Source organism: Cetorhinus maximus, chromosome 5 (assembly GCF_964194155.1).
Source record: "Cetorhinus maximus chromosome 5, sCetMax3.hap1.1, whole genome shotgun sequence".
Taxonomy (NCBI): Eukaryota; Metazoa; Chordata; class Chondrichthyes; order Lamniformes; family Cetorhinidae; genus Cetorhinus; species Cetorhinus maximus.
The window spans coordinates 67,715,186-67,738,935 of NC_135883.1; the positions used below are offsets into that span (position 1 = coordinate 67,715,186).

Sequence of the window (23,750 nt, forward strand, 5' to 3'; positions counted from 1 at the left end):
TTATCTCTCTCTCTGATTTAGTCCCTTATGCCATCCCTTGCCAATTCCCTTCACCTCTCCGTTGGAAACTGTGTCTTCAGCTGTCTCAGCCCTAAGCTCTGGAATTCCTTCCCTAAAGCTTTCCACCTCTCCACCTCTATCTCCTCCTGAAGACTCTTTTTTAACTGGATTTTCGTCACCTGTCCTAGTAATCATGTTTAGCTTGTGGTCTGATTACAGCTGTGTGAAGTGCCTTGGGATGTTCATCCACGTTAAAGTGGTTTTATAAAAGCAAGTGGTTAGCTTCTGATCTCTCTTACAGTGGAGTTCAGCCATGCTGAGCGGATGATGATGACGATTGCTGACGTCCTCAAGCAGCTGATTGAAGCACATGAGCAAGGGAAGGATGTCAACCTTAATAAGTAAGTAGCTGCGCTAAACTGCTTGAGCAGTATGACAGAGGTTACCAAGCAGAGCTCTGCAATAAAATGGATCTGACCAGTTTGTATAGCCAATCTGTAGGAGAGTGAGGAAAGGCCCAGGTATCACCCCAGTAGTCTCCTGCCCAATTCAGTCAGTGTCTCTCCCCCGTCACTGGGTTGAACTGACACTAAATGGTGCTGTTGTGAAACTTTGGTTCTGCCAAGATTAGCTTGTACACAGCTCGCTTGGAGCCTCTAGCAGTAGCATCAATACAGTGCAGAATTCAGTACAGCGTCATAGGAACGGTAGGTGACCATTCAGCCCTTCGAGCCTGTTCCATAGTTTAATTAGATCCTGGCTGATCTGTACCTTAACTTCATTTACCCACCTTGGTTCTGTAACCCTTAATACTCTGAAATTTTTAATTGACTCCTAGCCTTAAAATCTTTTTGGGGGAGAGAGTTCCAGATTTCTGCCATACTTTGTGTGAAGAAGTTCTCCTTGATTTCACTCCTAAATAGCCTAGTTCTAATTTTAAGCTTATGCCCCCTTGTTCTGGATTCACCCCACCAGAGGAAAGAGTTTACCGCATCCACCATAGCCAATCCCTTTATCATTTTAGTTCAAAATCATAATTCAAATTATCCAGCAATTCAATTTGTTTAGCATTATGCTTCTTTTGTGTCGTTATTTATAGTGCTTAATTGGAACGATTAGATAATTCAAATCTTTTAATGCAAAATGAAATAACTCTGAATTATCAGGTGTAGACTGTGCCATGGATACTGTCGGGACCATCAATATCACCATGGAAACAAGAAAAGAACTACAATGTGATTTGATGCCAGGAGGTCAGAGTAGCAGGCTGCTCATGTTCTTACCTTGCACTAATTCTATTCCTTGCCTGGTCCCTCCCTTATATAGACACTTTAAATGTTGCTGTTTTTGTCTGATTAGATTTCTTGGGCTGTTTCTCCATGTTAAAGGATCTTTGTAAATGCTTATTGCTGGATAAACTGAGGCTGGATTTCAACCGTGCAATGTTTTGGTTGTAAATGCAAAAGTTCCTAAAGTGCCCATGTCAAAATGTAGATTTTCAGCCAACAATGAGCCTCACCCAAAAAAGTTGGTGCTCTGAACTCTGGAGCCAGCAGGATAATCTGAGGTATTCTTGTGCAGTCCTGATCGCTGCTGCTGCATTTTTGATTTATTTTCGTAATTTGAGTCAGATCACTAATTCCAAGAATGGTCTGGTGCCAAATTTACTCCCGACCCCCTCACCTCATCCCGTGTCAGTGTTTGAGAAGCTCCAGAGGCTCCAAACACAGAATCACTGAAATGTTGGGGACTGTAAAATATTAAATCTACAATGTGTTTTATGGTTTAGTTATTCAATTAATCAAATGTATGTTTGATCAAATTAAATCAAATTAATCATGAATGTACAGTAAAATCACTAATTGCTACTAATTGTCTAACAACAACTTGCATTTAAATAGTGCCTTTGACGTAGTAAAACATCCACAGGAACCAGAATCAGTATCAGTCAAAAATAGACACCGAGCCACAGAAGGAGATATTGAGAGAGTTGACCAAAAGCTTGCTCAGAGAGATAGGCTTTAAGGAGAATATTAAAGGAGGAGAGTGAGGCAGAGGAAGTGTGGGAGGGAATGCAAGACCTTAAGGCCTAGGCAACTAAAGGCACGACTGCCAGTTATGGTTAAAATCAGGGATACTCAAGAGCCAGAATTAGAGGAGGGCAGAAATTTCAGAACCAGGATTCTTGACACTGACAGCATTTGGAGCAGGAAAAAAACATTGCTGATGAAGAGGTTATTGAACAGTAGGCAGTTGGATCCCAGGCTTTCTCTCGCAGCCATGGTTGATGAATTGCTTTGTGGTGATGTTGGACTGCAGGCTGGTGTCCTGCAGTAAGTGACTGTTTATGAATGCCTAACTCTAGCTACCGAGTTTACTGGTCCTAGTGGAATTGGGTGCTGCTGATTCCAGTTTCTTATCTAATGTTTTTGTGATATCAGTCTATTAATGCTTTTACCTTCACTTTTTTTTTAAAGAATGAAAACAAAGACCTCGTCAAAGTACGGACTGACCTCACAACCTCGCCTTGTGGACATCATTGCGGCTGTGCCCCCTCAGTACAGAAAGGTGTTGGTACCAAAACTGAAAGCAAAACCCATTCGGACAGCCAGCGGGGTAAGAAGTGAAGTACTACATACTGGACTAAAATAAAATCATGGTGCATGTACTGACAAATGCGGATACACATGCAGAAATATGCACACAGTCAGGCACACTTGGCAAAGAGAAAGAATCCTGTTGTCTGAGTTCACTCTTCAACTGTTGAGTGATCTCACTTTAAGGTTTTTATTTTTTTGACGTGGAACTAAATCATGTCTGGGTTTGTCTCCCTGATTGCCCCTCTCCATTACATTACAGCCTGCAAACCCCTCTAGTTCCCTATTACCTCAACATTTATCAGCTGAACCCATTAATCAGATCCATCTGTCTCCCCTTCAACTCCAAGCCACCTGCCCTACTCACTGTTCCTGTATCCACATTGAGACTCATGGGAGCTGGGTGCCAATTGCAGAATGTCAATCCCATGCCTGGTGTCACCAAGTGTATCTGTCTGACAAGGGCCCTGCCGAGGAGGAAACTGTAATCTGGCATTGACTGACTATTAGGGACAGATGTTGGCTGAATGCTTACTGCTAAATGGAATGCTTGGCAAATAAAACAATCTTTCAATTCTGACGATAACTCTGTTTCTCCCTCCACAGCTGCCTGATCTGCTGAGTGTTTTCAGCATTTTCTGTTTTTATTTCAGACTTCCATCATCAACATTATTTTGCTTTTGCTTTAGCCTTTCGATTTCTTCAGTGATTATGAAGAGCCTAGTTCTTTTATCCAGAGATGAGAGTGACCCCAGCAGGGTGGGACGTGGGAACTGGTGGGCACAGCACACTTTGGGCATCATGCGCTGGGTTACTTAGTTCCATCTTGATCTCCGAGCCACTCTGGTTATATCCAACTTGCTGCTACTATTTGTCTCTCACAGAATCTCTCTCCTCTGTCCATAGATTGCTGTGGTCGCAGTGATGTGTAAGCCTCATCGATGTCCTCACATTACCTTCACAGGAAACATTTGCGTGTAAGTTCTGTCCTCTGAAAGTAAAGCTCCCTCACATCTGCCTCCGTTCTTTTAAGTGATTTTAACTTATTTGCTGGTGGTCCCTTTGTCCATGATACTGGAAACAAGATAGTTTGCCAGCTGAGCTAACACTCATGCTCAAGTGCTTGAATGGGGGAATTTTGGATACTAAATATTCCTATACTTCTCTATGTCCAGAGCACATTGTTCATTGCACCGAGATTCCTATCAGTGGATAATAGAAACAGATGTTCCCTGGGCGCTCTCTAGTTTTACACAAAGGAACTGTAACCTTATTATCATTAAGTTAACAATGATGGTAACCATACCAATCCCACCAGTCCAGGAAGCAAAAGTATATCGTTGGTGCTGATCTACATCAACCAGCTGGGGCGAGGGTCCTGCTTGGTAAAGGCTCCTGCTGGGGCTGGACGGGTCTCGTTTATTTTCTTTTACTCTCCTGTGGCAAGTGGAGAGCTTTATCAATTGGAAACTAGCAAGACCAGCCCTATTGAAGATGTGGGTTTGAGTGGTGTTGCGGACCCACACTGTAATGTCTGTCCTTTAGTTTCAGGAACTTGTTGGCCCACAGAGATTAGAAAAGAGGCCAAAAAAAGAATATGTGGAATGCAAATGTCCACAGGAATTGTGGAAAGGTTGCATGCTGCTATTTGTTGCTGAAATGTTGCAATAAGCGAGTTCACAAGCTTTCACTTCATGCTCCAGGCATTATCTTTTCACAGGGAACTGTCTCTTCACCTTCCCAACTCCCAACTGCTCATGTTCAACACAAATACAAAAAGCTTTTGGATTTCTTTGTCAGTCAAACCTGGACCACCCATGTAGCCCGCTGCACTGCCACCTTCCTTACTGCTAACATACCCATCTGTCCACAAGCTCCTGTCCCTCTAACACTTTCTGTCTCAACTACTTCCCCAAGCTCATCATTTCGATGAGACCCTTATCCTACCCCCTCAAAGTGTTTATCCTACCCAGCGGCTGATCACCCAGTGATGGGGCTCTGATCCTTGGGCGCATATCCTTGGACCCAACCTGCAGGAATTCCCGACCCCTTTCACTCCTAATCAGCAAGGTTTGCTCATTAACTATATCGTGGTGGTCTATCTTCACTGTGATAGGAGGACCTACACAAGGCAGCCCTTGGATTGCCACCTGGTCCAGCCGTCCAAAATGCATTGGCATTTAATTGGCAATCTCAGACAGGTCACAAGGGTGGTTAGCATGCGAACTGGAAGTGTCAATCTTGTTGTAGAAGATGTTTGTCCAAGGTTGATTCTAAGATGCATCTTCCAATCCTCTTTGGATAACGGGTGGTGCCGGAGGGTATTGGAAGATTACAAATGTTGCCCTTGTTCAAAGGAAGGGAAAAGGATAAAGCTGGCATTTGCAGACCTGTCAGTGTAATATCAATGGTGGGGAAGCTTTCAATAAAAAAAGTCTGGAAATAAAGTAACAGCTACTTTGAAAATAATGGACTGATAAAGGAGAGCCAACATGGATTTGTTAAGAGCAAATTACATTTGACTAACTTGATTGAGTATTTGATGAGATAACAGAAAGGATGGATGAGGCCAATGCTGTTGATGTTGTGTATGTTTTTGTTGAAAAAGTGTTTGTTTGTTAGCAAAACTGAAGCCCGTGCAAGAAAATGGGCAGGAGCAACATGGATGTAAAATTGGCTAAGTGATAGAAAAATAAGCTATGAATGGCTGTTTCCCAGATTATAGGGAGGTATACATTGGAGCCTCCCAGGGTACCAGGACCACTGGTGCTTTTGAAATACATTAATGACTTGGACTTAGGGGTACAGGCCACAATTTCAAAATTTATAGATGACACAAAACTTCTAAACAGTGAGGAAATTAGTAATAGACTTCAAAAAGATGTTGACAGGTGGGTGGAATGTCCAAACACATGGCAGGTTCTTGAGCCTGCTCTACCATTCAATTAGATCATGGCTGATCCTCAACCTGACTCACTTTCCTGCCCGATCCCCATATCCCTTGATTCCCCTTGAGTCTAAAAAACTATCAATCTCACCCTGAATATCCTTAATGACTGGATTCCACAGCTTGCTGGGATAGAGAATTCCAAAGGTTCACAACCCTTCTCATCTCACCTGTAAATGACTGACCTCTTAGCCTAGTTCTTAACTCTTCAGGGAAAACAGTCTCTCCACTTAGCGAAAAATGATTCGGTCTAAAACTCATTTTGTGAATTCTAGATACTGCCCAGGGGGCCCAGATTCGGACTTTGAATATTCAACCCAGTCTTACACTGGATACGAGGTAAGGAAGCTCTTGTGTTACCAGTAACTGCAGGCATTTTGCCAACACTCATCAATCATCTTATGTACTGCTTGGTGTCAGTAACTTTTGTCCTCCTGTCCCTCAATTACATTTTCCATGCACTGGAAAACAAAACAAAAAGTGTACATCTCCAGCCAAGAACCCGAGAAGTGTGTTAATGAAAGTATAGCATTTCCTGATCAGCAGTCACAAATAATTGGGCTTATTAAGCAATCTCAGCACGGATCAGAATATCAGCACCACAGTGTTACGTCCTTGTCTGTGAGCCGCACTCCCAAGTAAAAGGGACCATGCTGTGAGCAAGGGATTGCTGGGTCTGCCCTTGAATTTCTGTGTAAATTTACAGTAACAACTCTCTTGTTAATCCTTCAGTGACATGTGTCGTCGTGCATCAGTGACTGACAAGCACTGTCCTCAATTTTCACAGCTATAGGAATGCTCACTTACATGGACTCTTTGTACTCTGGCTAACTCTGTTCTTTCTGTTTGTCTCTCATTCTGTCTTCCCCTGTTTCTCTTTATTCCCCATCTTTCCCTCTCGGGCCCCTCCCCCACTGCCCCTCTCGGCCCCTGATCTCCCCCCTCCAGCTTCAGTCACGTTCCCACACAAAATAGTCCCACGGGGCTGATAACCCAGAAAGCTGCAAAATGATTTGGGAGCATGAACAGACTGGCATATAAAGTGTGACCATTCTGAATGAAATCATTAAATAATTTTGGTATTAAAATAAAAGTTCCAGACCCAAAGTGTTTTCAGGTTATTACTCACGGCATGGTGCCTTGGTGCTTGGGAGTGTGGTTCACAGACAAGGATGTGACACTGTGGTGCTGATACTCTGTTCCCATGCTGAGTTTGCTTAATGAACCCAATTATTTGTAATTGCTGATCAGGAAATGTTGTCCTTTCATTAACGCACTTCTCAGGTTCTTGGCTGGAGATATACACTTTTTTTTGTTTTCTAGTGCATGGAAAATGTAATTGAGGAATAGAGGGACAAAAGTTACTAACAGGTGATGAATTGTCCCCAAAAAAAACATTGTTCTCTGAGGACTTTTTTTTAGGAACTTGGTGAATTGGCTTCATTAGACATTTACCTTTATTTCCTTTAAACAGCCAACCTCTATGAGAGCCATACGTGCAAGATATGACCCCTACTTACAGACAAGACACCGTGTGGAGCAGGTACGTGCAGCGAGGGGTCTGTCTGTTACCCCTGTCAGCAGTGATCAAACTCTCCTCAACTGCTATTGTTTCCTAGTCCAGCCCCAAATAGTGAGATAATTTATTAAAGGAATTTTAGTGAAGTGAGTCATAGGGCAGGTGAAAGACGAGTATCTGAGATTATGGTCCCATCAGCCTGCATTTGATGTCACGCTTCCATACACGAGAGATGTTATTTTGTAGAGCTATGCATTGTAGTGTTTTTAGTAATTGCCTTAATTCTGCACTTTCCTCTATAAAGGTAATTTGAAAAAAAAGTCATCAAAAGGGGAACTGCTATCATTGTTGCGAGGTACTTGGATGCATAATTGTATTTGACATCAAGGTGAAGCGGAGAAGCCTTCCCCGCCCCCCCAAACCCCTGCTTTCGCATCTGCCCCGGTGTTTTCTTCCTATAATAGATCTCTCTGAGGGGGGGCTGTCTAGTGGTCTCAGCTGCTTTCAACAGGGAAGACAAAAAAGGTGATCAATATATAAAAAGTGTGTGAAGTTTATGGGGGAAGTGGAGAGATTGTGGCTGGTGACCCACCGCGCCACCTAGTTTGAGATGAGGAACTGTGAGGACTCTGTGAAAAGAACATAAGAAATAGGAGCAAGAGTAGGCTGCACAGCCTCTTGAACCTGCTCTGCCATTTATTAAGATCATGCTGATCTTTGACCTCAACTTCCTGCCTGATTTCATATACCTTGATTCCATAAAGAGTCGAAAATATATCGATTTCAGCCTTGTATATACTGAACGAGTGAGTATCCACAACCTTCTGCTGTAAAGACGACCAAAGAATCTCAAACCTCTGAATGAAGAAATTTCTCCTCATCCCAGTTCTAAATGGCTGACCTCTTAGCTAGAGACTTTGCCCCTTAGTTCTAGACTCTCCAGTCAGGGGAAACACCCTCACAACAACTACCCTGTCAAGGTCTTTCAGCTGCAAGTATGTAATATAGATTTTGCATGTCTGTACAGGTTTGACGAGGAACTGTGATGAAATGGGACAGTGTTACAGGATGTAAGTGATATTTACAGGGAGTGTGAGCATACGGAAGACTTTCAGTATTGTGGTTACACTGTAATTTACACAGGTCTTTACAATGAGCCTTTTCAATGTGACATTTCCCCTGTCCTCTTTTCCTCCATCTTTATCTCATTTAGCTGAAACAACTGGGACACAGTGTGGACAAGGTTGAATTCATTGTGATGGGTGGGACATTTATGGCACTGCCAGAAGAATACAGGGATTACTTCATCCGTAACCTGCATGATGCCCTCTCTGGGCACACCTCCAACAACGTGGCAGAGGCTGTCAAGTAAGTAACTGGTTTGAAGAGTTTCAGTGAGATGATAGAATAGAAAACCTCTCACTTGACTGAGGCTGTGATGACTCTGTGTCGCTAGGGCCAGTTCCCCTGTTAGGTTAACAGAATCTGTTGGGTGTAGCATTAACAGAGCCTTTCCCAGATCTGTTCTTTCGGGTAAAGCTTCATCCATGTAGAAGTCAGTGAGGGAGATCAGTTTTCCTGCAGTGACCACTTATTTCCAGCAGAGGGAAACCCATCCTCAGGTGTGTGGATGTTTTGCAGATCCTCTCAACTGTTTGCCAACTTTTTCTTGCAGCTGCTCGCATCCAACTAGCTGTGATCCCTCGCAGCTACTGGCACTCAGCTAGCTACAGAGCCTCACAGCTACTCACATCGACTAGCTGCAGATCCTTGCAGCTACTGGCATCCGACTAGCAGTGCACCCTCGCTGCTGTAATTCTGTGAGAGTGGGATCTGCAAGGCTTGCATTATAGCCATCTCACTCCTTCATTGCTCCTTTTTCTTATCTTCTCTCTCTTTCTGTCCCTTTTTCTTTCTCTGCATCTCTCTTTTCTCTAACCCTATTTTTGTCACTTTCTATTTCTGTTTGCCCTACTCTCCCTGTTCTGCTGCTTTGTCCCTTGTCAGCCGCCTGCTCCATCATAGGTGTCAGTCGTCGCTCAGTTGGTAGCACTCTTGCCGCTGTCAGAGGTTGTGCATTCAAGTTCCGCTTCAGGACTTGAGGGAATGCTGCACTGAGGGAATGCTGCACTGTCAGATGTCTTTTGGATGAGATGTTAAACTGAGGCCCCATTTAGCCTCTAAATTGGACAAAAAAGATCCCAAAGCACTATTCAGAGAAGCGCAGGGGAGTTATTCCTGGTGTCCTGGCCAATATTTATCCCTCAATCAACATCACAAAAACTGATTAATTGTTCATTATTACATTGCTCCTTTTGGGAGCTGCTGTGCACGCATTGGCTGCAACGTTTCCGACAATACAGCAGTGACTACACTTTGAAAGTATTTCATAAAACGCTTTGAGAGAGCTGGTGATCATGCCTAGTCGTCACCATGCTTGCCACAACTTGCGCACGCATCCACCCCCCCCACCTCCCGGCTCCATGTTCACTTGTCTCCTGCAATCCGCAATGGATCTGCTGCCTGCTTTCCCTGCTCCCCACCCACACGGGGTTTGCATGGATAAACTTAGTGGTGCTTTCTCCTCTGATATCTGATAGTTCATTTCAGTCCAATAACAGAAGGGAAGTGAAGTAGGCTTGTCTGAGCTGTCCAAAACTTTGCTGCTTGCCTACTTGGCCTCGTGACTCAGCTGGGTGACTAGTTATACAAATGTTCCAGTGACTCGTGAAATTGGACAGTCATCAGCCAACGAAGGACATATGTACAGGGTACATTTGTTGATCAGTTGGTGGCTGTTTAACGATTTAAATTATTCACATAAGCATCAAGCAAATCACTCAGTGCTCAAACTTTAAACCAAGGATCACAGCATCAAGGCAGAATAGTGATCTATTCTCTCATAGCTCTTAAAGTTTCTTCTTGCTGGAGGTCCTTCCTCTATGCAAATCTGCTTGAGGCTCCTCTGACTGCACTAAAGAGTCTGCCGCAGTGTCCCATTTTTATGCCATTTTTGTCAGTTCAAGCGTTGAGTTAAAATTAGGAGAAGTCCTATTTTGGTCACTCCCTCAGTGTTGTCTTAATGATGAACGGTTGGCTGGGCCACCCAAAACTGTTTGAAACAAGCAAATGTTTGGGTGAGACCAGGGCCTAAACTTGTAGTTGTCTTTGTCCAGGATTTCAAGCTGTTCCAACACTCTTTTTCCAAATTGATTTGAGAACCACAGGCCAGCCTGAAGCTTCTTGAAGTTTCTGCACATTTGCAGTTTCAACTTACAATGTCCAAAGGGGCAAAGTTACCCTTTCCTTCAGCAATAGAAGCTTTTTTTCCCTGCTCCCTTGCCCCTTTCCCCACCTCTGCGAATGTGAGTAAAAGGATTGTCCCTCTGCTGCTGGGACATATGTTAGGATCATATCCTAACTGATGGGGATGCAAGTTACCCTCTTTCCAGCAGTGATGGTTTAAAGTGAGATGGCTCTGGACTAACCTATGAGTTATGATATGAGTTCACATGGAAGAAAGCTCCTCTAAATGTTTACTGAGTGGGGTGGTTGGAGTGGAACTGGTCTGATCAGGAGCACTTTCCTGAGGTCAGGGTTCAGACTTGCTGCAAGCGACACAGGAACTTCACTCCGATTCAGAGCTGTACTATTACAGGAATCTACTCTTCTGCAAGTTGACACTGACCCCAATTGCGCCTCCTTGTCCTAACTTCAGACAGGATGTTGGAAGTTAATCAGAAGCAAAGGTACCTTTGTGACACTGGAGATGGCACAATGGGCACTTGTATTTAAATAGCACTGCCCACATGTTAAAGAACAGTACAGTATGGATGAGATGGTGGCGTAGTGGTGACGTCATTGGATAGTAATCCAGAGGCCCAGTTACTGACCTATGGATGTGGGTTCAGCAGCAGGTGGAATTTAAATTAAATTAATAATTTAAAATTGAAAAGCCAGGAGAGGCCACAACTCTGAGGTCGGGGAGCAGCGAGAGGCTGCTCTGAAGGATATTGTGAGATTAGTCAAAAAGAAAAGGGAAGCATTCATAAGGGCTGGAAGGCTGGGAACAGATGAAGCCCGTGGAGAATACAAAGAAAGTAGGAAGAAACTTAAGCAAGGAGTCAGGAGGGCTAAAAGGGGTCATGAAAAGTCACTGGCAACCAGGATTAAGGAAAATCCCAAGGCCTTTTATACATATGTAAAAAGTAAGAGAGTAGCCAGGGAAAGGGTAGGCCCACTCAGGGACAGAGGTGGGAATCTGTGTGTGGAGCCAGAAGAAATGGGAGAGATACTAAATGAATACTTCTCATCAGTATTCACCAAAGAGAAGGACTTAGCGGTCGATTTGTCTAGGGAAGAGTGTGTAGATAGCCTGGATCATGTTGAGATCAAAAAAGAGGTGTTAGGCGTCTTGAAGAATATTAAGGTGGATAAGTCCCCAGGGCCAGATGGGATCTACCCCTGAGTACTGAGGGAGGCAAGGGAGGAGATTGCTGGGGCCTTGACAGAAATCTTTATATCCTCACTGGCTACAGGTGAGGTCCCAGAGGACTGGAGAATGGCCAATGTTGTTCCATTGTTTAAGAAGGGTAGCAGGGATAATCCAGGAAATTACAGGCCAGTGAGCCTTACGTCAGTGGTAAGGAAATTATTGGAGAAGATTCTTCGTGACAGGATTTACTACCATTTGGAAGCAAATGGGCGTATTAGTGAGAGGCAGCATGGTTTTGTGAAGGGGAGGTCGTGTCTCACTAACTTGATTGAGTTTTTTGAGGAAGTGACAAAGATGGAAGGGCAGTGGATGTTATATACATGGATTTCAGTAAGGCCTTTGACAAGGTCCCTCATGGCAGACTGGTACAGAAGGTAAAGTCGCACGGGATCAGAGGTGAGCTGGCAAGATGGATACAGAATTGGCTTGGTCATAGAAGACAGAGGGTAGCAGTGGAAGGGTGCTTTTCTGAATGGAGAGCTGTGACTAGTGGAGTTCCGCAGGGATCAGTGCTGGGACCTTTGCTGTTTGTGGTATACATAAATGATTTAGAGGAAAATGTAACTGGGCTAATTAGTAAATTTGCAGACGACACTAAGGTTGAAGGAGTTGCAGATAGTGAAGAGGATTGTCAAAGGATACAACGGGATATAGATCGGTTGGAGACTTGGGCAGAGAAATGGCAGATGGAGTTTAATCCGGACAAATGTAAGGTAATGCATTTTAGAAGGTCTAATACAGGCAGGAATTATACAGTAAATGGCAGAACCCTTAAGTGCATTGACGGGCAGAGGGATCTGGGTGTACAGGTCCACAGGTCACAAAGTGGCAACGCAGGTGGATAAGGTAGTCAGGAAGGCATATGGCATGCTTGCCTTCATCGGCAGGGGTATTGAGTATAAAAGCTGGGAAGTCATGCTGCAGCTGTATAGAACCTTGGTTAGGCCACACTTGGAATATTGCGTGCAATTCTGGTCGCCACATTATCAGAAGGATATGGAGGCGTTAGAGAGGGTGCAGAGGAGGTTTACCAGGATGCTGCCTGGTCTGGAGGTTATTAGCTATGAGGAGAGGTTGGAGAAACTCGATTGTTCTCACTAGAGCGACGGAGATTGAGGGGCGACTTGATAGAAGTTTACAAAATTATGAGTGGTATGGACAGAGTAGATAGTCAGAAGCTTTTTCCCAGGGTGGAAGAGTCAATTACTAGGGGACATAGATTTAAGGTGAGAGGAGAAAACTATAGAGGAGATGTGCGGGGCAAGTTTTTTACGCAGAGGGTAGTGAGTGTCTGGAATTCGCTGCCAGAGGAGGTGGTGGAAGCAGGTACGATAGTGGTGTTTAAGAGGCAGCTTGACAAATACATGAATAGGATGGGAATAGAGGGATATGGACCCCGGAAGTGCAAAATGTTTTAGTTGATGGGCAATATGATCGGCGCAGGCTTGGAGGGCTGAAGGGCCTGTTCCTGTGCTGTACTTTTCTTTGCTCTTTGTTCTTAAAGTGGCGCCAGCCACACAGGAAATGATGTTGAAATTAATCTCACGAAGCTTCAGGAGAGGGAAGCAGCAAGTGGGAGCACTTAAAAAAAAACATGGATTGTAGCAGCCCCAGCTGGATACTTCTGCACCATCAGCACTCGCATTTCCACAACATTGGAGCTTTGGATTGGATCTGGATCTTGAATGGGAACGCAAGTCCAGGAGAGGAAAGTAGCGAGAGGGTGAGCCAGAAAGAGGGAGGTTCTGCGAGAGGGTGGGTCAGAGAGGGGGAAGAGGCCCCAACTTGAAGGTCGGGGAGGGGGAGAGACCACAATGCTGAGGGTTGAGGAGGAGGAGGACCTGCAGTGACCAGGGAGCAGGAGGTACAGGAAGCAGGATTGGTGGCAGGCAGGAGGTACTACAAGTAGAAAGTTACATTTTTCTTTTAAAACAGAATAAGTCTAAAAATATAAAAATTATTTCAATAACCATTGTAGGAATTTAGCTCTTCCAAGTTTTTAAAGTAAGTTTTGCATTATTCAGCTTTTAAAAAGTTTATTTGCATAGGTGTATTTTTAATTCCTTATATTTACCTGGTTATTGTTTTATAAATGCTGATTTTTTTTAATTGTACATGTGTATTTATTTTTAAATATAATATGGGATTTTGTTTTAGGTATGTTGCTCTGTAACATTACATCATGAAGGTAGTAAGCAATGATAATTTAGTAAAGTAGTTGATGTGGCTCTCACACTGCAGGTTTTTTGCTATAGTGGCCCTTGCTTGAAAAGTAGTGAAGATCACTGGTTTAGATTCTGCTTGTTGGATTAGAATGGTAGGAATTTCCTGAAAAAAGCAATAGAGTGTTGGGGGAAGGGGGGGCACAGGGGTCAGGTTAAATAATGAACAACGCCAGAATGTGAATCCCACACTGATTCCCTACATTTGAATTCTGTTAGCTGCTATTCACAGAAGATCCTTAGGATTGTTGTAGATTTCAAACTTAGACATGGAATATTGGAAACAAGAGTGAGACAGTTCAAAGGGCAGTCCAGACACAGAGCCCTGGACAGGTATCTTGTCCAGAGAGTGGTCCTAGAAACAGACCACTGGAGGGAGGTATCCAGAAAACAGCAAATACACTGAACCTTGGAAGGAAGGATGCCAGAGATCAGCCCAGCCAGAGTTCCCCTGGAGGCTGAGACAGTCCAGGCAGCAGTTTAAATGTAGACCCCTAGAGGCCAAGACTGACCAGGGAGCAGTCTAGAAATTAACCCCTGGACAGGAAGGGTGTCCAGAGAGCAGTCCAGTCCAGGACATTGACCCCTGGATGATGCTCCCTGACAGATTGTCCATGTGAGAGACTGGCTGTAGATTGGCAAGTCTGTGTCCCTGACCAGGAAGGACATTGCAAAGAGGGCAGATCAGTTGCAAGGCAACAAAGAAAAAGTGGCAAAATGTGAGATGGGATCGCACCATTGCAGATTCCAATACCCATGGAACAGTCCAGAAACATTGAATGGAAGGAGGCACACTGCCATGATCCTGCAACCAAGTGACTGAGACAGTTATTGATACAACATTCAGAGTGTGGTGTTCATCATCATTTTCATTGAAAAGGTAATTTTTCTGCAGTGGGATTTTAACAAGCTCTTATTCCAGCACCTGCTCAAATAAGCATCTGGTGATTGAATATTGATTGGTAAAGAATGCCATTTATTAAAACAGATATTTTTATGATTTTGTGTTCAATGAGATATTTAAAGTTTCTTGTGTTTACCCTCTAAATGATGGCTTTTTAATGAAGCATCAATCTGAAACCATGTGTGAGACTATTGTGGGTGAATCAGCCAAGAGAGTGTTAGGCTGGATAGAGAGGCGAGAGCTGATCAGTCATTCCAACAGGCCAGCAGTTTCAAGCAGCCAGCAATCCTCGTGTGTGGTGAATGTGAAAAGTTAGCTGCAGAGCGATGGGAGATGAGCTTGTGCTGACTATTGTCTATCGCATGTCATGTTCCAGTGCTAGTGTTCATTCTGAGACTTCGAAACCTAAGCGATATTCACCAGTGGTGTTGACTGCCCCTGGACAGATCCCTGCCTGTGGCACATCCAGTGTGTTGCACCAAAATGAGGGAGCACTGACGGCTGAATTACACTCCTGTGAGTTACAAATAATCTTGGGCCATTTAGTAACCAGTAGTAAGTGCTCCGTGAACATAAACTAATGCAAAACTGTTGCTCGAATCCAGTTCCGCGCAGCCATCACCCTCCCTGTGCTCGCTGGCATACAATATTCCTATTCCCTGAAAATCTCTAATTCTGGCCTCGTGTGCATCCCTAATTTTAACCCTTCTGCCATTGAAGGCCATGCCTTCAGCCTCTGGAATTCCCTTCCTAAACCTTTCCTCCTTTCCACCTCTCCACCTTCAAGATTTTAATATCCACCTCTTTGTCCAAGCTTTTTGAATGCTCTTAGCATTTTTCTTAATATTTTGGCTGGGTGTTAATTTTTTTCTGACTCCCCTCTTGTGAGGCACCTCAGGACATTTTACTATGTCGTATGAAAGGTGCTATATAGCTGCAAGGTGTTGCTGTCATTGATTGGGAGTGGCCAGTGTTGAGTTAGGTGATGCCATGAGATTGAGCCACTTTACACAGAGGATTGGCAGAGTGGCCTCAAGCTGTTCTTCTACCCCTCCCAACAGATAAATTAAAAGCTGTTTGTGTGGGTGAAGCGTGTCTCACAGTGGGAAGATTGGTAACAGTAGAATGTTTTCCCCCATAATCTTCCTGAGCAATATTTGATTTTTTTTTACTAAGTGCTTCTCATGGATGCCGACCATGGTGGGACTGCCACCATGATGTACAGTGCTTGAAACTGACTGTATGTGGTGGATGTAGCCTAGAAGTACCAGTGACCTAGCATTGTGTGAGAGCTGATCATTGTTTTGCCATTACCACTCTTCAGATAACCTTTGGATCAATGGATTTAAATTGATTTCAGGTACTCTGAGCGCAGCAATACCAAGTGTGTTGGGATCACCATCGAGACCAGACCAGACTACTGCCTGAAGCGCCATCTCAGCGACATGCTGCAATATGGGTGCACACGGCTGGAGATTGGGGTGCAGAGTGTCTACGAGGATGTGGCCAGGGACACCAACAGGTGGGGCATTTGACTTGGGCACTGTTAAAATTGCCACTTAGAACATAGTAACAGGAGTAGGCCATTTCGCTTCTTGAGCCTGTTCTGCCATTCAGTAAGATCATGCTAATCAGTGGCCTCTCTCCATATATCTACCTTTGCTCCATAGTCCTTAATATTTTTTGTTTAAAAAAAACTATCAATCTCAGATTTAAAATGAACAATTAAGAGCATAAGAATTAGGATTTGGGGCGGCATGGTGGCCTCACAGCTCCAGGTTCCATCCTGACCTCGGGTGTCTGTCTGTGTGGAGTTTCCATGTTCTCCCCGTGTCTGTGTGGGTTTCCTCCGGGTGCTGCAGTTTCCTCCCACTGCCCAAAGATGTGCTGGTTAGGTAGATTGGCTACGTTAAGCTGATCCCTGTGTCTGCCTGTGTGTGTGAGTGTGTGTGGCCTGTGATGGACTGATGTCCTGTCTTAGATGTACCCCGCCTAGTGCCCATTTCCTGTCGAAATAGGCTCCGACTCCCTGCGACCCTGAATTGGATGAAGTGATTCTGGAACAGTGAGTGAGTGAGAATTAGGAGAAGAAGAGGCCCATTCAGCTATTCAAGCCTTCTCCGCTATTCAGTAAGATCATAGCTGATCTTCTATCCCAACTCCACCTTCCTGTACTATTTCCATATCCCTTCATTCCTTTAGTACACAAGAATCTATTGACCTCTGACTTGAATATATTCAGTGACTGAGCATCCACAATCCTTTGAGGTAGAGAATTCCAAAGATTCACAGCCCTTTGACTGAAGAAATTTCTCTTGACCTCAGTCCTAAATGGCAGGCCCCCTTTTTTTGATACTATGACTCCTCGTTCTAGACTCCCCAGCCAGGGGAAACACCCTCCCTGCATCTACCTTGATCTAGCATCAACACTTGCTTGTGGAAGAGAGTTCTAAACTTTTACCATTCTTTGTGTAGAGAAATGTTTTCTAATTTTACTTCTGGAAGGCTTGGTTCTAAATTTTAGGCTATGTATATATAGTTTCTCTCAATCAGTTCCCCTTAATATCTTGATAACTTCAACCACATTATCTCTTGATCTTCTAAATTCCAAAATATAACCTAAGTTTGCGTAATCTTTCCTCATAATTTAATCCTTGGAGTCCAGATATCATTCTAATAAATTTACAGTGCATTCCCTGCAAGGCCAGTATATCCTTCCTAAGATGTGGTGCCCAGAACTGATCATAGTTCTCCAGATATGGTCTAACCAGGACTCTGTACAGCTGAAGCATGACTTCTAACCCCTTGTATTCTAGTCCACTAGACATAAAGGCCAGTATTTCATTAGCCTTTTGATATTTTTTGTACCTGTTCATGTCATTTTAATGATCTATGTACATTGATCCCTGAATCTCTTTGGACCTCCACTGCTTCTAGCTGTTCACCATTTAGAAATTACTTTGATATATCCCTTTTAGTTCCAAAGTGGATGACCTTACATTTGCCTATGAAATCCATTTACCACAGTTTTGCTCATTCACTTAATCTATTATTGTCTCTTTATAACTTCATGCTTCCATCTAAACTGCTTACAATGCCCATCTAACTTTGTATCATTGGCAACTTGGACGTGTGGCTTTCTATCTCATCATTTAAGCCACTAGTGAATGCAGTGAACAGTTTAGGCCCCATTACAAAACCTTGTGGGACACCTGTTTAATTAAAGTACCTGCCTGTTATCCCTACTCTGTCTCTTTCTGCTCAGCCAATTTCCTAACCAAGTCAATCATTTGTCTTTAATTCCATGAGCTTAAACTTTAGCTAACAATCATCTTATGAGGGACTTTATCAAATGCTTTCTGGAAGTCCATATAAATAATATGCATAGACATTCCCGTGTCCACAACTTTAGTCACATTTTCAAAAAATTCAGTCGTGTCTGTAGGCATGAAAACTTTTCAAGGTGTTCAGTCACCTCATCCTTTAGTTGACTAATAATTGCCTCTGAGAATGGATGTTCGGCTGACCAGTTTATATTTACCAGCTTTACCTCTGTCACCTTTCTTAAATAACAGAGTCACTTGTGCAGAATTCCAATCTGAAAAAATCCTTCTTCATGACTTTCGTGTAACATGCTTTCCTAGTATTCCTTCACTATTAGGATTCTGAAGGACCTGTTTGGTCGTAAGGAGGAAATTGAGCAAAGTGTTATTTATTAATTAATTACATTGCCATGGGTCACATGGCCACTTCTGATGTGCAGGCTCTAAATAAGATTCAATATTTGTCACTAGAATAAAGAATTCTGGCAAATGCTAAAGAAAGCGATCATGGAATATTTATACAAGATGTTACTTATACCCCCGATAGTGTCCTTTCATTTATCCCAAAACATACTGGCCATCACTATATCTAACCTACTGACCCCTAACAGACTCTAATTCACTACATCCCTGCTTGTCCTGTGATAGATTTACGCTGATTACATCTGTCCTCATTCTGTAACAGATGCATGCTCGCTATGTCCTTCCTTGTCCCATAACAGACTCCCCACAACTATATTCCTCCTCTTGTCCCACACTTGGCTGAACCTCTCCATTATTGACATCTGGATTGGTGTAGGAAGATAGGGAGGATTAATGCTTGGCTGAAGGCATAGTGCAGGAGGGAGGGCTTCAGATTCTTAAAGAATTGGGACCAGTTCTGAAGCAGGAGGTACCTATTAAAAAGGGATACACTTCAACAGGACTGGGACCAGTGTCCTGACGGGGAGGTTCACTAGTGTGATTTGGAAGGGTTTAAACTAAATTGGCAGCGGAGGTGGGTGCCAACATATATAAGTAGAAAAGAGGAATAAGGTGCATGAAGTGAGAGTGTTGGACAATACTAGAGAAGGGAACAACACCGCAGTCAAAAGGATCAGACTAAAAAGTGCTACAAGGAATGCACAACAGCTTTACAATGCATGTGAATGCATAAAATGTGGTGAATAAGGTTGGTGGGTTACAAGCACAAATAGCCATGTGGGAATATGATGTAGTGGCAATAATGGAAATGATCTAAACCTTGTAATACGATTATCACTCTTACCCAAAGTGTCCACCACAGACACTTAGTCCACCTCATTGTCAGATCCAGCACCTAGTTGCTTAATATTCAAGGATATAAAGTGTTCAGAAAATATAGGGAAGGAGAAAATGGAGATGGGTGTTTGACTGTGTCTTGCTGATAGAGCTCATGACTCGCCTGGCTAACCCTTTGCTTCTCCTCTTTCCTCAGGGGTCACACTGTCAGGGCCGTGTGTGAGTCATTCCAGTTGGCAAAGGATGCTGGCTTTAAAGTTGTGGCACACATGATGCCGGACCTTCCTAATGTTGGCTTGGAGAGAGACATCGAACAGTTCATTGTAAGTGTTCATCAGCTGGGTCTTCCTTTGTCCAAGTAAGCAGTAATTTTCACCATCCAACAGTGTCTTCATTCTAAACGAGAAAAGAAGCACAATGGCCAGTTCAACACAACAGCATACATGAGCCTGTGTCATTGACCTGCACTTGGCAGCACTCCAGCAGCACTGGAGAAGACAATCGTGCCTTTGCCGGTCCTTTGAAAGAGCAACCTAATTGGCCTGCTCCTTCCTCATAGCTTGTTAATTTTTTCCAAGTATAAATCCAAATTCCTTTTGAAAGTTACGATTGAATATGATTCCACCACTGTTTCAAGCAGTGTATTCCAGATCAGTACAAACTGGGACAAAAGAAGCTTCAACATAAAATGAAAATGCTTGTGTAACTCGTATGTTCCTTGAACTACCACTTCATTTTCTGGGTGTGCGCTTCACTGGCAAGGCCAACACTTATTGCCCATAATAAAAACAGAAAATGCTGGAAAAACTCAACAGGTCTGACAGCATCTGTGGAGAGAGAAACAGAGTTAATGTTTCGAGTCTGTATGACCCTTCTACAGAGCTAAAGAGAAGTAGAAATGTGATGAAATTTATACTGTTTAAGGGGGGGGTGGAGCAGGTGAAGCTGGATGGAAGGTCAGCGATAGGTGAGGGCTAAGGAGAGATTGACAAAGATGTCATGGACACAAGACAAAGGGAGTGTTGATGGTAGTGGTAAGGGCTAAAGAAGGTGCTGATAGTGGCATAGAGGTAAGAAAGCAGAATGTGTGAATAGCAGAACAAGTGTGAGCATTGTGTGAAAGAACAACATGGAACAAGAAATAGATGGCCCTTTAGGGGATGGGATGGGGGGAGGGGCGGTGGTTGGGAAAAAGGATAGAAAAAGGGATAAGGGGATAAAAAAGGGGGATTAAACAATGAATAAAGTGAATAAAAATAATTAAATAAAAAAAGTTAATAAAAAATGGGGAAATAAAAAATACAAATAAATTTAGAAAAAGGGATTTAAAAAGAGGTGAAGATAGAGGAGAGAGCTCATGGTCTGAAGTTGGTGGACTCATTGTCAAGTCCAGAAGGCTGTAAAGTGCCTAACAGAAGATGAGGTGCTGTTCCTCCTATTTGTGTTGGGCTTCACTGGAACTTTGCACCCCACCCCCTAAAGGGCCACCTGTAACTTGTTCCATGTTGTTCTTTCACACAGTACTGTCTCTTGTTCTGCTATTCACACATTCCATTTTCTTAACTTTATGCCACCTTCTTTAGCCCTTACCACTACTATTAACAATCCCTTTGTCTTGTGTCCATGACATCTTTGTCAATCTCTCCTTAGTCCCCACCTATCGCTGGCCTTCAATCCAGCTTCACCTGCTCCACCCCCCTTAAACAGTATAAATTTCATCACATTTCTACTTCTCTCTAGCTCTGAAGAAGGCTCATACAGACTCGAAATGTTAACTCTGTTTCTCTCTCCACAGATGCTGTCAGACCTACTTAGTTTTTCTAGCATTTTCTGTTTTTATTTCAGATTTCCAGCATCCGCAGTATTTTGCTTTTATTTATCGCCCAACCCTCATTGTGCTGAGAAAGTGGTGGTGGGATTTCCTCGTGAGTTACTTGTAGCAGTTTGATACATTTGACGGACTTGCTGGGCCATTTCAGAGTGAAGTTAAGAGTCAACCACTATGCTGTAGGTCTGGAGTCACATATGGGCCTAGGCTGAGTAAGGACGGCAAGTTTCTTTCCCTAAAGAGCAATAATAAATCTTCTTGTAGCTACTTCTACCAGGAAATCTGGTGTCATGTTATGTCATACTCGTCTGTCCTGTGCCATCCTCATCCATCCACTGTAGCTCGTCTGCAGCCGCTTTGGGATATCAGTCACCCAACTATGCCGAGGTTGATCTTCTTTCTGCTCCACTCCACTTTGCTCTCGAGAAGAGATCTCTGTAGCTTTTCTGATCAAATTGCCAAAAAATTGACATTTTCTTTTCTGGATGTCACTTTTCAGAGTTCTTGCTTGCAATTTCAAGCACCTCTTCATTTGTATTATGATTTGTGTATGAAATTTTAAGCATACATCTTAGCATCCACATTTCAAAGACATCTATTTTCTTCCATAGCTCTTTACTTATTGCCAAGGTTTCTGAGGTATATAGGAATGCAGATAGACTGTAGCATTTTATGAGCTTTTTTCCTTGTTACGAACTTGAGTTTTCTTGTCATTAATGCATCCTTCATCTTCATGAAATTACTTCTGATAATCACTGTCCTTCTTCGGATTTCAGCATCGCAACTACCATCTTCTGTTATCATTTGTCCCAAATAGACAATCTTATCTACTTGTTCCAGCGTGACACCATCCATTTGCCGTAGCAAAACTGGAGTCACTGCAAATCGGGGAAAACTCTCCACTGATTGGAGTCATACCTAGCACAAAGGAAGATGGCTGCAGCTGTTGGAGGCCAATCATTTCAGCTCCAGGACATCACTGCAGGACTTCCTCAGGGTAGTGTCCTAGGCCTAACCATCTTAACCTGCTTCATCAATGACCTCCCTTCTATCATAAAGTCAGAAGTGGGGATGTTTGCTGATGATTACACAATGTTCAGCACCATTCAGGACTCTTCAGATATTGAAGTAGTCCATGTCCAAGTGCAGCAAAACCTGGACAATATCCAGGCTTGGGCTGATGAGTGGCAAGAAACATTCTGAGAAACAAGTATCAGGCAATGACCATCTCCAACAAGAGAGAATCTATCTATTGTCCCTTGACATTAAATGGCATTACCATCACTGAATCCCCCACTACCAACACCCTGGGAGTTACCATTGACCAGAAACTGAACTGGACTAGCCATATAAATACTGTGGCTACAGAGCAGGTCAGAGGCTACGAATCCTGCGGCAAGTAACTTGCCTCCTGATTCCCCAAAGCCTGTCCACCATCTACAAGGCACAAGTTAGGAGTGTGATGGAAAACTCTCTAGTTGCCTGGTTGAGTGCAGCACCAACAACACTCCAGAAGCTTCACACCATCCAGGACAAAGCAGCCCGCTTGATTGGCATTTTCTACACCACCGACGCACAGTGACAGCAGTATGTACCATCTATAAGATGCACCGCAGGAACTCGCCACGGCTCCTTAGACAGCATCTTTCAAACCCATGACAGCTACCATCTAGAAGGACAAAGGTAGCACACACATGGGAACACCGCCACCTGGAAGTTCCCCTCCAAGCCACCTGCCATTCTGACTTGGAAATATATCACCATTCCTTCACTGTCATTGGGTGAAAATCCTGGAACTCCCTAACAGCACTGTGGGTGCACCTACACCACATGGACTGCAGCAGTCAAGAAGGCAGCTCACCACCACCTTCTCAAGGGCAATTAGGGATGGGTAATAAATGCTGGCCCAGCCAGTGAAGCCCACATCCCATGAATGAATTTAAAAAAACTGCAATCTTCACTCTAGTTTCTTCTAATGCATTCCTTCTAACTACTGTTGTTTTTGTCTTTTTGTTGTTCATACTCAATCCATATTCTAAAATTCTAGATTTTGCTCAATCTATGATATTTTGTAGCACCTCTTCTGATTCTGAAAGTAGTGCTGTGTTGTCAGCAAGTTTATGTTCTTGCCTCCAATTTTTACCCCTGGAATTACATCTAATTCTCTCAATGTTTGTTCTGTGTACAGATTGAATAATTTCGGTGACAGTACACAGCCTTGCCATACTCGTCTTTTCACTTGAAACATATCTGATTGCCTGTCTTCTAGCCTGGTGCTCGCTATTTGGTCCCAATCTTGGCTCTAGATAAAGCTCACATCTTTTATGACAATCTGACAGCTTCATTATCACTGTTACTGATACCAGCTTTTGCCATGATAACACACATGCATTCATGGTGCTAGTATGTTATGTAGTTAGAAGTTAGACAGTCTCTTCAAAAGTGCAGCATCAGAAATCATAAAAGATTTATCCCCTGAGGAATATTTGACCATTTTGTTAGGTTTAATTGAATATGTTTTGCAAGCTGAGTGACTCAGCATTTTCACAACTTTCGTGCAATAATTTAGAATCTTCAGTAAATACCTCACCCTCTCAGATAATTCTTGTAAGCTTGTTTTTATTGATTTTATAATGGGAAGATTACTTTTTCTAA

At 43.3% G+C, this 23,750-nt stretch overlaps 1 protein-coding gene across 2 annotated transcripts in view; it reads left to right on the forward strand.

Moving 5' to 3' along the window:
- The window catches only part of elp3 (elongator acetyltransferase complex subunit 3), an 86,513-nt gene that overhangs the window by 4,381 nt on the left and 58,382 nt on the right, over positions 1-23,750 (forward strand). Inside the window, exons 2-9 of one of the 2 annotated variants that reach the window (XM_078541949.1) lie at positions 302-401; positions 2,478-2,616; positions 3,504-3,574; positions 5,820-5,883; positions 7,019-7,087; positions 8,277-8,431; positions 16,045-16,206; positions 19,464-19,590. In XM_078541949.1, coding sequence (XP_078398075.1) covers positions 302-401; positions 2,478-2,616; positions 3,504-3,574; positions 5,820-5,883; positions 7,019-7,087; positions 8,277-8,431; positions 16,045-16,206; positions 19,464-19,590 — 887 coding nt within the window. The remainder of the gene's footprint in view (positions 1-301; positions 402-2,477; positions 2,617-3,503; positions 3,575-5,819; positions 5,884-7,018; positions 7,088-8,276; positions 8,432-16,044; positions 16,207-19,463; positions 19,591-23,750) is intronic. The other variant, XM_078541950.1, reaches the window with a different exon arrangement.